Source organism: Octodon degus, unplaced genomic scaffold (assembly GCF_000260255.1).
Source record: "Octodon degus isolate 3935 unplaced genomic scaffold, OctDeg1.0 scaffold00169, whole genome shotgun sequence".
NCBI lineage: Eukaryota > Metazoa > Chordata > Mammalia > Rodentia > Octodontidae > Octodon > Octodon degus.
In genome coordinates this window covers 2,562,021-2,575,909 of record NW_004524745.1, presented here as the reverse complement: position 1 = coordinate 2,575,909, position 13,889 = coordinate 2,562,021, and the positions used below count along the sequence as shown (strand labels likewise).

At 45.0% G+C, this 13,889-nt stretch overlaps 1 protein-coding gene across 1 annotated transcript in view; it reads right to left on the bottom strand.

The window, feature by feature from the left end:
* Positions 1–1,934, bottom strand: part of Cdc23 (cell division cycle 23) — a 31,361-nt gene extending 29,427 nt beyond the window's left edge. Inside the window, exons 1-2 of the mRNA XM_004643260.2 lie at positions 1,745–1,934; positions 1,586–1,658 (exon numbers count right to left, since the gene is read on the bottom strand). Coding sequence (XP_004643317.1) covers positions 1,586–1,658; positions 1,745–1,905 — 234 coding nt within the window. The 5' untranslated portion in view covers positions 1,906–1,934. The remainder of the gene's footprint in view (positions 1–1,585; positions 1,659–1,744) is intronic.
* Positions 1,935–13,889: the final 11,955 nt, after the last annotated feature.

The window sequence follows — 13,889 nt, the reverse complement described above, 5'->3', positions numbered from 1 at the left end:
TTATTTATGTGTGTGTGTGTGTGTGTGTGTGTGTGTGTGTGTGTGGCCAGCTCAGCCCACCAGGGGGCGGGGCGGGCTGGCATGTGGTGCTGGGGGATTGAACCGCGGTCCCTTTGTTTTTTTTTTTTTTGCTAAGCTTGTTCTGAGTAGGTGCTTTAGACCACTGAGCCATCTCACCAGCCCTTGTTTTGAATTTTTGTTTTAATTTTTTCTCTTCAAAACAAAACAAAAGGGGCCGGGGAGATGGCTCAATAGGATAAGTGCTTGACTGGCAAACGCAAGGATCTGAGTTCAATCCCCGGTTCTGCAAAAACAAACAAAAAAAAAAAAAAAACAGGGGGCTGCATAGATAGCTCAGTGGCACAAGTGCCTGCCTGGCAAGTGTGAGGTCCTGAGTTCAATTCCCAGTACCACACACAAAAAAAAGAAATCAAATAATTTTTTTTAAAAATTACAATAACAGGGGTTGGGGAGATGGCTCAGTAGAGTAAGCGCTTGCCTGGCAAGCACAGGGTCCTCAGTTCAACCCCCAGTACTGCAAAATAAATAAATAAATAAATAAATAAATAAATAAATGTAAAATTTGTACTAGTAAAAAGAAAGAAGGGAGGTGTTCTTTTATTTTGCTTTTCCCTCTTTTACTAGGCCCAAACTCACTCTGCACAGTCTGTCTCTCTTCACTTTTACTTTTTCAAATAAAGTCTGCCACTGGGGAAGAAAAGGAATTCATTTGCCCACATCGATGCTTCTAGTAAAATCGTGCCTGGCCTATAGTTGGAAATCTACTTAAAACTCCAAATACTATATCCTCCCAATCAATCCATCTCACCTTTGTTAATAATTGAAATAATAGTGAAAATAGCGAATTTTATTATATCCTCAGTGCCGAGTACCCTTCTGAAGTCTACCTTTTATTAATATCTCATTTAACTGTCTCAATTCCCCCCAAAATAGATACTATTATTATCTATAATTCATAAATAAGGAAACTGTGCCTCAGAAAGTTAAAAGGCCTAAAGTCACCAGTTGGCTAACATTTAAAACCAAAGCCCAGCCAGGACGTGGTGGCACACGCCTGTAATACCTGTAATCCCAGCACTCAAGAGGTTGACACCGGAGGATCACTGCGAGTTCGAGACCAGCCTGGGCTATAAATTGAGCTCAAGGCTAGCCTGAACTGCATAGCAAGACCCTGTCTCAAAAAAAAAAAAAAAAAAAAGCCCACTCTCTTAACCATTTTTTGGTGCTAATCAGCTATACCGAAGTCTGGAGCCAAATGACTGCATGTTCGAGGTCAGCCTGGATAACTTCGCAAGATCTTGTCTCAAATAGAAGAAAAAAACGCGCAGTAGCAAAAATATGCATTTTTCTCAACCTTGTGGGCATTGCCTACATTTGGCTATAAAATCGAAAACGCTGAAATAGAAAGCAATGATTGCTTACCATTTCTCTACGTCGTAAGAGCAGCAAATGCTTCAAAACCGCGCGGATAAAAGCCGCTGGTGACACCCCCGCCCTGAAGGCGCGGCGCGCACGGCGCTCGCCCCGCTCGGGGCGGAGAGCGCTCCGGTGAAGACGCCCTTACCTCCGTCACAGGCGGCGGCGGCTGCAGATCGGCCAGAGGCAACGCGGGCAGAGAGAAGGCCAACTCCGCGGACCTGGAACACCCACACAGACCCGTCATGTTGACAACCCTCAGAGGCCAAGCATCCAAGCCTGGGCGCTCCCAGCCCCTACATCTCACCATTTGCTACTGTGCAGCAGGCCCCGCTCCCGAGTAAGGCCAGCAATAAGCAGCAACTGCTTTTTAATTTCCCGCAAATCTGAGAAGTCTGCGTTCACGGACAGGCCGGGCATCGCCGCAGCCGTCACGGCCACAGGGACTAGAGAGGTACTCGCCGCCATTTTCCTGACGCTTTACTGCGGCCAATCATCAGCGGTAATACTTGTTGCCCCACTGCATCAAAAGAGCCTATCTGCCATTGGTCATCGCTTACCCTAAAAGAGCCAATCACAGATCGTTATTGCAACGTGACGAAGAGGCGGGAAAAAGAGAATTATATTCCGGACTGGACTAGAGTCTTAGATCTAGGCGGGAAAATTAGAACAAGAAGTCGGGGAAAGGTGGGCTCAGAGCGGGGCAAAAAGGAATAATAAACTTAGATATCTAGGGGTAGAGACATGGGGAAAAAAAAGGATGGAAGAGTGCCGAATTTAAGGCCTGTAATACCAGCATCCTGGGAGGCGCAGGCAAGAGGAATGCAGGCTGGAGCCCGGCCTGGGTAATTAAGCGATCTAATGAGACATTGTCTCAAAATTAAAAAAAAAAAAAAAATACATAAACGGGACATGCTGGCCCATGCCTGTAATCCCAGCATTTGGTAGACTGAGGCAGGTGGATCGTTAGGAATTCAAGACCAGCCTGAGCCAGGGAGATAGCTCAGTGGGTTAAGCACCTGCCTCGCCATTGCAAGGACCTGAGTTTGATCCCTGGTACTACAAAAAAACAAAGCAAGACTAGCCTGAGGGCCCGGGAGATGGCTCAGTGGAATAAGCGCTTCCCTGACAAGCGCAAGGGCCTGAGTTCAAACCCTGGTTCTGCAAAAAAAAAAAAAAAAAAAAAAAAAAAGCCTGAGCTACAAAGTGAACTAAAGGCCAGCATGAACTACATAGGGAGACCTTCATTCAATCAATCAATAAACAAATACGTTAAAAGGACTAGGGATTTAACTCAATGCAAAAATCCCTTTTTAAACCCTAGTACCACAAATAAAGTTTTTTACAAGATGGAGAAGAGAGAGACCCATGCATTTTAGAGGTGATGTGATTGAATAGATGTACTTGCTTTGCAGATTCCATGTCAGATGATGACAGCGATGTATATGTGTGCAATGTATGCAGGATGCATAGTCTTTGACTTTTCCTTGAAGTGCCTACTGTAAAAGGGTGTATTGTCCCAAATGACAACTCTCCTCTTTCCTGTACTTCTACAAGTCTAATCTGATTTGAGTCTTAAACACACACACACACACCCCTTTTCCTTGAACCCAGGGTCTTGCACCTGTTAGGTAAGCACTGTAACACTGAACTGTATCTTCAACCTCTCCACACAAACACCTTTTAAATCCTTTTGATTTTGGAGCAGGATATCCATAAATTGCCCAGGTTGCTTTGGAACCATGATCCTTCTACCACAGCCTCCTGAGTAGCACAGGTGCACAGCATCACACCCACCTCTACCATCCTAATTTTATGCACCAGAAAACAGAACTTGAAGGAAATTCAGTAGAATAAGCACTTGCCTGGCAAACTCAAGGTCCTGAGTTCAATCCCTGCTACTGCCAAACAAACAAAGAAAGAAAATTGAGGAAGATTCATTCTTAATCTAAACCAGACTCCAGCTGAGCCAGGAGGATCTTCAAGGAACATTTTCCCTGCTGGCATGATTAGGCTGTGGGCTGTGGGGGCCGGAATACAGTGCACCTCGCTATAGACATGCGACTTTAGGGTATCACTGTGTTCTGTGCAGTAGTTTTGGGTCTGAGACCAAACAAATGATTATAAATGTGGTATATTTGAGACTTTCTTTTTTTCTTTCTTTCTTTTTTTTTTTTTTTTTTCGGAACCAGGGATTGAACTCAGGCCCTTGAGCTTGCCAGGGAAGCGTTTATTCCACTGAGCCATCTCCCCGGCTCTGAGGCTCTCTTTTTTTTTTTTTTTTTTTGCTTTCTTTTTTTGATGGTTTTTTTTTTTTCTGAAAAAAAATTAGAAACTATACAAAATTTCATTAAACAGTTTTCCACCCCTCCTCCTTGTCCCGCAGCTCCCCTAATATCTAACTGCCTGCCTAACAGATTACAACTGTTATGCTGGATACCTTGTGTCAACTTGAGAAATTTAAAAGGTTAACTAACTCAGCAGGGGGCTAGGGTCTTCATTTCCTAAATATCCTTATCCAGTGCAAGAGAAAGGGGCCAGTCAGATAGCTCAGCAGACTATAATGCCTGCTTAGATGGAGTGCAGCAGGGGTTCAATTCCGGGGTGTGCCGTGCCAGCCCCCTCCCCCCAGTGCTTGGGAGGCTGAAAACAGAATCACTACAAGTCCGATCTACTTAGTGAGACCCTGTAGACCCTGTAGACCCTATAGGCCTTGTACTACAATACATTTAAAAAGCCAGCCAGCCAGCCAGCCAGCCAGCCAGCCAGCCAGCCAGCCGGGGAGACGGCTCAGTAGAATAAGTGCTTCCCTGGCAAGCGCAAGGGTCTGAGTTCGATCTCTGGTTCTGCCAAAAATAGCTCAGCGGATTAAAGCGCCTGCAAGCAGGCTCCGGGGCACGCTGAGACGCCAATTGAGACTGGGCATGGTGGCATGGGCCTGTAATCCCAGCTCTTGGGAGGCTGTAAACAGGCGGTAGTGAGACCCTGAATACCCTGTAGACCTTTCCCTAAAATACAAAAAAAAGAAGAAGAATTAAGAAGGAAGAGAGAAAAAGAGAGAGAGAGAGAGAGAGAGAGAGAGAGAGAGAGAGAGAGAGAGACTGAGCTGCTGTAAGTGCTGCATCCACTCTGGAGGGTGGGATAGCTTACAATATAAGGGAGGAAAATAGGCTTGCTCTTCTCCCTTTTTGCTCTTATTGCTTTGCTGATGACAGACTAAAACCTTCACAGTGAGCTAAATAAACCTTTCTTTCCTTAATTTTGGGCGTCAAGTATTTCAACCCAGCGACAGAAAAGTAACCAACACGTTAACCCACATTAGCACAGTATTCTTAGATTTTACACGAAGAGGGCTGGAGTACTTGGTAAAACCCTTGCCATGCATATGTGAGGCCCTGGGTTTGATCTGAAGGAAGGGAGGGATAAATGGGGCAGGGGGGCACACACTTCTAATCCCAGTTTCTGGAAGGCCAAGGCAGGAGGATCACAGCCTGGGTAATTAGGCAACTTTAAAGACTTATTTATTTAAAAAACTACAAAAGGAGTGCCGGGGAGATGGCTCAGTAGAATGAGTGCTTCCCTGGCAAGTGCAAGGGCCTGTGTTCAATCCCCGGTTCCACAAAAAAAAAAAAAAAAAAAAACACTGCAAAAGGGTTGGGGCTGGGTGTAGAGGCCATGCTGGACTATCTAGTAAAACTCCGTCATGAAAAATCGCCCTAATAAATACATAAATGGCTGGGGATGTAGTTCAGTGGCAAGAGTCAGGCCCTGAGCTCATGGCACTACTGTCTCAGCCTCCCTGTGAGTGCTGGGATTACAGGCATGGGCCACCATGCCCACTTATGTAATCAATTCTGGTCATTCGATTCCCAGAACCAAAAAAATTCCAACCATTGGTGCCATCACCCCATATATCAGTGAGAAAGCTTAGTGACTTCCATAAAGACACTCTGCTGCACTATAATGGAACCACAAGATGAACCCAGGTCTCTCTGATTCCAAAGTTCACACTTATTTCCATTAGACCACAGAGTTCTATCAGAGAAGAAAATATTTAAAATATAATAGTTGCATAAACAGCTCCCACTTATTAAGTACTAAATATAAGCCAAGCTCTCTAAGGTTTACAGAAAACATCTCGTTTAACCCTACCCAGTTGGCATCTCATTAACTCGCACAAACTAGTACAGTATTCCTATTTTACAGGTAAGAATACTGAGATACATAAGAATTAAATAATTTTTTTTAATTTTATTTGTGTGTGTGTGTGTGTGTGTGTGTGTGTGTGTGTGTCCAGCTCAGCCCACCAGGGGGCGGGGTTGGCCGGCATGTGGTGCTGGGGGATTGAACCCGCGGTCCCTGTGCTTTGATAAGCTTGTTCTAATTAGGTGCTTTAGACCACCGAGCCATCTCACCAGCCCCTAAATAAATTGTTCATTAAAGAAAGAAGGGCCAGCCAAATAGCTCAGCGGAGTAAAGCGCCTGCTTAGGCAGATGCAGCACTGAGATGGCCATTGGGACTGTGCTTGGGAGGCTGAACACAGAATCACTACAAGTCCGATCTTTGTAGTGAGACCCTGTAGACCCTGACCTGAAATACAAAAAAGGAAAAACAAAAACAAAAAGTTTTCTAGGTTCCATAGCTATAAAATGGCAAAATGGAAAGAGAAAAAAAAAAAAAAGGAATGAGTGGAAAAAAGATGAGCCGGGGAGACAGCTCAGTATGCACTTTCCTGGCAAGCGCAAGGGCCTGAGTCCAATCCCCGGTTCCACCAAAAAAAGAAAAATAAAGAGCCCTTTACATAAAATAAATAAATAAATAAATAAATAAATCAAAGTTTTAAAAAGTCCTTTTGCGGCCATCGCTGGAGTTGCAGCAGCCAAAATGAAGTTTAATCCTTTTGTGACTTCGGACCGAAGCAAAACCATAAAAGGCATTTCAATGCACCTTCCCATATTCTCAGGAAATTTTGCCTTCTCCTCTTTCCAAAGAGCTGTGACAGAAATACAATGTGCGCTCTACGCCCATCCGAAAGGATGCTGAAGTTCAGGTTGTGCGAGAACACTATAAAGGTCAGCAGATGGGCAAAGCAGTCCAGGTTCACAGGAAGAAGTATGTCATCTACGCTGAATGGGTACAACGGGAAAGGCAAATGGCACAACTGTCCACGTGGGCAGGCACCCCAGTGAGGTGGTTATCACCAGGCTAAGACTAGACAAAGACCACACAAAGATCCTGGAACAGAAAGCCAAGTCTCGCCAAGTAGGAAAGGAAAAGGGCAAACACAAGGAAGAAACGGTTGAATAGGGGTCGGGAAGATGGCTCATTAGAATAAGCACTTGCCTGGCAAGCGCAAGGGCATGAGTTCAATCCCTGCTTCCGCCAAAAAAAAAAAAGAAAGAAAAAGAAACAATTGAGAAGATGCAGGAATAAAGTCCTCCTGTGTGCAACTTTTAATTAAAAACTGCTGAAATGAAAAAAAAAAAGGAAAAAAAGAAAGAAATGGAGAAAAGGAAAGGAAGAAAGCAAAGAGAAAACAGCTGGCAGGACAGCTAATTATCAGGAGTTTGTAAAAAAAAAAAAAAAACAAAAAAAAACTGACCTATTTTTTAATCTGAGTAGTGGTCAATTTAATATCATTCTTTTGCGGGCCAGTGAGATAGCTCAGTGGACTAAACACCCTCTTAGGCAAGTGCAAGGAAGCGGGTTCAATCCCTGGCATCACATGCAGCGCCAGCCCCACCTGGGCATGCTGAGCTGGTTACCCAGACCTGGCATGGCACACACCTGTAATCCCAGAGCTGGGGAGCCTGAAAATAGGAGGATCACTACAAGTATGAGCTGCATAGTGAGACCCTGTAGTAAGTACATTTGTTTAAAAAAAAACAACATTTTTTCGGGAAAAAAAATTTTTTTTAATGCTTCGCAAGCACTGGGATTATAGGCGTGCACCACCATGCCTAGTCTCAATTACCCACTCAGCACGCCCCAGGGGTGACGCCAGCAAGGTAGGCCGGGGATCAAACCTCGGTTCCTGTGTCTGCCTAAGCAAGCGCTTTAATCTGCTGAGCTATCTGGCTGGCCCCATTTTTTTGAAAAATTTAAACACTGGTTTTAGCTGGTGACACATGCCTATAATCTAAGTACGCAGGAGACTGAGACAGAAGGATTGCAAATTCGAGCCCAACCTAGTCAGTTTAGTGATTCAGTGAGACCTTGTCTCAAAATGAAAAAATAAAGCACTGGGGCTGTGGCTTCGTGTGCAGGCCCTCTGTCCCGTCCTCAATACATATATAGCACATGACATAATATAGTCATATGTTTCACAGTTTTACAATATTATTAAAACAAGAGCAAAGATTAAGAAGGACACCATCTGCTAAATGTAACTGCGGGTCCTATCCTTCATCCTAGTTTTAGTAACAACTTTCGCGGCCCTGGGCAGATCCGGGGCAGGCAGATGCACCTGGGACCCTTCCGCTGCGATCCCAGCTCTGGCCGGAAGGTGGAGCCCTCCCTCCCTCTCTCCGCGCTCTCTACCTGCTTCATGAGAAAAGCTTTTGCTCAAAAGCCGTGCGGGACCCGCCCAACACCAGAGACCAAAGTAGGGCGAGGGCTGGCTACTACTGGAAAGAACTTAGTCTTGACCGAATGAAGAGGGAAATAACAGTCAGTTCCCAGCAAGGTTTCTCCACTTTGGCAGTAATGACGTCTGCAGCCCATCAGTTCTTTGTTGGAGGCAGAACAGTGGGCTTTGTCTATCGATCAGTTGAGCAACTACTTAAGTGGCCCCTACTCTGGGCCAGGCTCTGGAAGTAGACCGAAAGGAAGACAATCCCTAGACTCATGGACGTTTTTCCTAATGGAGGAGAATGACAATAGACAAGCAATCAAAGGAACATTTTATTTTATTTGTTGGTATTGGGGATTGAACCAGAACCTTAACATTGAGCTACATCCCAAGCCTTTTTTGTTTTTTATTCTGAGACAGGATCTCTCTAAATTGCTAAATTGCCCAGGTGGGCTTGAACTCGTGATCCTCCTGCCTCAACTACCCAGATTGTTGGGATTACAGATGTGCGTCACAATGCTAGGCTCCTGGGAACTATTTAATAACAGCTACTGCATTAACAGTGAAGGAGAGAGCCAGGGAGCTCCATGAGGAGCCCGTACTAGGACAGGGACAAGGATGGGTGTAAGTCTTCCCATCCCAGGGTAGGTGCCCTTTATGATGGAGCATCAAGAGGTGGATCTGTGTGCCTCCCTTTGAAGCCTGCGCTTGCTCTGTGACTCACTTCAACCAATAGAACACAGGTTTATGAGTGGTACAACTTCCGAACCTCAGCGAGTTCAGAAGCTTTAACTTTCGGCTTGAGCTCCTCTTGCTGGCCTGAAGCCACCACTTGAGGAAGCCCAAGTTAGCTTCTTAGCCCTGCTGCACATTCCAGCTCTCCCCGCTGTTGCTCACAATTCTGGCTACGCTGGACCAGCCACTACTAGGCCAACACCTTTGAACTGCAGAGATGACCCAGGTGAAGCTGAGCGCATCCAGAGCTGCAGAATCATTGACAAATCTTGGTTGGGGTGGATTATTATGCATCAACATATAACCAATAGGAGCTGGCCTGGGTAGTGTACAGCTCAGCATTCTAGAGGGTGAGGCTGGAGGATCACAAGTTTGAGCCCAGCCTGGGTACCTTAGTGGCTTAGTGAGAACTTGTCTCAAAATGAAAAGCTGGCTGGATATGGTGGTGCATGCCTATAACCTCAGGCTGAGGCAGGAGGATCATAACAAGCTTGAGGCCTGCCTGGGCTACATGAGACTGAGTTCAAGGCCAACTTAAACTATATAGTAAGATCTTGTCTCAATTTTTTTTAAAACTGCCCAGTAACTATATATATACATGCTTTTATATATACACACACAGTTGTGATTGAAAGAAGACAAGGGCTTAAGTTGGCAGAGGTTGGGGGAGTGGGTCCAGGCCAGGGAAGCTTCTTTAAAGAAGGGAGGTCCAAACTGAGACCTGGAGGATAAGTTGCCCCATAGAGATGCCAGGTGGGACACAAGTGAGCTAAGAGGCCAATGTTTTTGAGGACAGTGCAAGGAACAGGCAGAACAGGGTGATTTGCAAAGAGAGCCGAGCCTAGCATTGTCACAGTGAACAATGCACCGAGTGCTTCACTTTCTACCCAGTATCCTCTCCTCCTCCACCCAACCTTCCCTCCACGGTGGTGTCATGCATGTCAACTGCATCCACTGTGCATATTGGAAGATTGCAAAGCTGAATACGCAGATTGACTCCAACCTGCCTCCCTGATGCCTGGGAAGGGTTGAGTCATACGCAGTCTTGGGAGGAGGACAATAAGAAGATGACAGCACACGGAAAAAATGTATTTTTAATAGCTGTGATGACCATCAAAGCTATTATGACCCCATCTTCACTGATCTAAGCTCATACTTAAGTGGAAATTTACTTGAAAAGCTCTTTCTTTGCATAATAGAAAGGCAGCTCTCGAATTCCATCTCCCTAAGGTGATGGCCTGGGGTATCACAGGATGTTTCAGGGTTGCTAGAGGGGGGTGTGGCTCCTGTGAACTAGCCTGGGTACCCCAGCCCTCCATCTCCCAGCACTTCTCATTCCCGTGGCTCCATAAGGCTACTGAAAGAGCCTCACCTTCCCCGTCATTGCTGAGAATTGGTGGAGGAAGGGTGTTGATGGGGCTGATGTCAGCCACCATGTGACTAAGCCTCTTCCCCTTTCCAGGGAGGACCCTCAGTGGCAATGCCCCTGCAGAGGCAGCAGGAAAGGAGCCTCCTCACCCTGAGCTTCCTGTCCTGCAGCCCAGGGCACCCCTGAAACCCTTTATCAGGCACACACTGCTTCCAGAGGCTGAGGACTGCTGCCCAGCTGACGGAACAAACCACAGAGAGGGGTGTTTGCTTTTTGTATGTTTTAAATCTTTTCCTTAGTACATGGTTGTAATAATAATCAATACATTCATCACGGGGAATTGTTACAAGGACATACTGCATCTTGGTTCCTTCTACTTCTCTTTCCCACCCTCCAATCTCTCTATTCCTAGATCCCCTCTCCATCTGCAAAAGGACTACCTCCCTATTTGCTATCATCTTCTATTTTGCTCTTTATTTACTTTGAGTTTCTCAGACAAGAGAAACCATGTGATATTTAACCTTCTGTATCTATTTCTTTTGCTTAGTATGAGGGTCTCTGGGTGCATCTATTTTCCCACAAAGTACCTAAATTTATCCTTCTTTATGGGCAAGTAGTATTCCATTATATATATAATTATATATATATATATATATTTTTTTTTTTCTTTATTCATTCTGGACATGAAAGCCATTTCCAAGATTTAGCTACTGTGAATTGTGCTTCTATAAACATGGGTATTCACGTAGCAATTTGATGCCTTCAACTCTTGGGAAGATACCTAGATGAGCTATACTTGGATCAAATGGAATTTCTATTTTTAGCCTTCTGAGGTGTCTCCAACCTGATTTCCATAGTTGTATACCAGTTTACATGCCCACCAACAGTGGAGAAGGGCCCTTTTTCCTCATAACTTTGCCAGCATTTGCTTAATTTTTGAGTTCATGATGACAGACATTCTTACTGGCACAAGAAGGAATTTTACTGTTTGGGGTGTTTGGATTTTTTAAATGCAAAAGTGAACATTTACTTGGAATAATATGTTATAAGAAATTATTAGCCAGATGTACTGATGCACACCTGTAAGCCTAGTGCTCAGAAAGTTGAGGCAGGAGGATTGCTTGCAAGTTCAAGGCTGGCCTGGGCTAGAGTGAGTTCAAGGCTGGCCTGGGCTAGAGTGAGTTCAAGGCCAGCCTGGCCTGTATAGTTGACTTTAAAACCAGTCTAAACTACACAGTGAGATCCTGTCTTAAATAAAATAAGTAAAATAAAATAAAGTACCTATAGAGTAGATGCTACCACTCTTCTTTATTATAATTTTTTAAATTTTATTTTAAGGAGTGAAAACAAAAGCAAGAACAAAGATCAGAAACAAAGACAGAAACAGGGTAACACACACCAATACTTATGTGATGCTACCATTCTTTTTTTTTTTTTTTTTTTTTTTTTTTTAGGGAAGTGTCTACAGGGTGTTCAGAGTCTTACTACTAGTTGGGACTCAGTGATCTGCCTGTTTAAGCCTCCCAAGAGCTGGGATTACAGGTACACACCACCACACCCAGTCTCAATTACCATCTCAGCGCACCCCAGGGGCCAAACCCCAGCCCCTGCCCCTGCTTGCAGGTACTTTAATCTGCTGAGCTATTTGGCCAGCCCTTGATGCTACCATTTTTTTTTGTTGTTGTTTTGTTTTGCGGAACCGGGGATTGAACTCAGGCCCTCGCTTGCCGGGGAAGCGCTTATTCCACTGAGCCATCTCCCCGGCGCCTTTGCTACCATACTTGATAGGTTCTGTTTTTTGTTTCTTGGACTAAATATTGAACCCTGGACCTTCACACTGAGCTACATCCTCAACCCTTTCTTATTTTCTTACTTTGAGACAAGGCCTCAGAAAGCAGATCCATTGCCCAGACTGCACTTGAACTTGTGATCCTCTGGCTTCAACTTTTGCAGTGCTGAGTTATCTTCATTACAGAAAAGGAAAACAGACACAGGCAGGTAACAAAGTTGTTAAAACTTGTTATGCATAAATTGAGACTTATGCCTAAATCGGGCTGAAACCAGTGCCCTCTGGCCTCCCCACGTTACTCACAGTTTACACAACCACTTGCCCCCTCCTCCAACCCCGGCCCCACCCCCACCCCACCCACCACTTCAACCCAGAATGGGACCTCCCAGCTTCCTCTCTTCCTGGATGCATTCCAGGAAGCTTTATGTAACCACAAGCTTCAGCCTCCCCATCACCCCAAAGGGGAGGAAGTAAGGGCTAAAGCAGGTGACCTAACCAATCAGGAGTGGAGGGGTGACCCCCCCCAAACCCCAGGGGTGGCCACACCAGCAGCAAAGTGGAGTCTGGCGCTCTGCCAGCTGCTTTCTCTCCCACTCCCCATCCTAGCCCAGCCTCAGCCTCTCTGGCTTCACTTCTCTTTTGTCTAGATCAACTTTACTTTCCAGGGTCCTACCTCTCTAGTTTTGTAGACTCAAGAACATTTCTAAGTACCTACTGTTAGCTGCAGACTGTGGATTCACTCTCCTGCTCCAAAGAACATATTCAATACAATATTAATAATAATAATTGCTGACACGTACTGAGCCTTTATTATATGCCAGTCCCTATTTCATTTTGAATTGGACAATGCAGGCAGAATGAGCAAAAGCTTTTATGTCGGTTACAAAGAAACTAAACCCACTGGGCGTGGTAGTGCATGCCTGTAACCCCAGCACTCTGGGAGGCTGTATGCAGGGAGGATCCCAAGTTCCAGCTCAGGCAATTTAGCAAAACCCTATTGGGGGTAGGAAGAGGGAATGAGGGGGGAGAGGGAGAGAGAGATGAAGACAAGGAAAGGCTCCCAGCTGCCTTGATCTGTATTTTTCAACGTATTTGGTACAAGGTCTCACTATTCAGCTCAGACTCGTAGTGATCCTCCTGTTTTCAGCCTCCCAGAGCTGGGATTGCAGGCGTGTACCACCATGCCCAGTGTCAGTGGCCAGCTCAGTGCTCTCTCCGGCCCTCACCTGCCTTGTTCTTTCTCTGTGTGAGGCCTGTGACCATCTTAGGGGCAGAAACAGCCTCTGGCTCAGGCCTGCTGGGGTCCAAGATGAGCTCCATTACTGATAGTTGTGCAGTTGCAGGCAGACTAATTCTCTGAGAGTCAGTTTCTTCATCTACAGAATTTAAATAATAATAGTTTTTATTTCCTAGAGTTGATTAGAGAAATGACACATGCAAAATGCTTAACAAAGTCTTTAATTCATAGCAATCAATATATAGCAATTATTACTAATTGATATAATGCTAAGGTAAATAATAAAATAATACTAATGTAATAATGCTAAAGTAAAATTAGCTAAGTGATTCCAAACCACTTTTTTTCCCTAAATACTGGGGATTAATACTACACTACATCCTCAGCATCCTTTCATGAATTAATTAATTCATTCATTTTGAAGTTTTTTGCAAGAGGCTCTCACTACATCACTAACTTGCCCAGACTTGGCTCAAACTTTCAGTCCTCTTACCTCAGTCTTCTAGGGTGCTGGGATTACAGGCATGCAGCACCACATCTCAGAAACAGTCTTTTAAAATGTAGGTGGAACTGCTGGTATGGAGGTGCACACTTGGAACCCCATCTGAAGTAACAGGAAGGTACAAGTTTGAGGCCAACCTGGGCTACATAGTGAGTTCAAGCCTAACCTACGTGGTAACAACCTGTCTTGTCTAAAAAAAAAAAAAAAAAAGGGGGCCGGGGAGATGGCTCAGTAGGATAAGCGCTTGA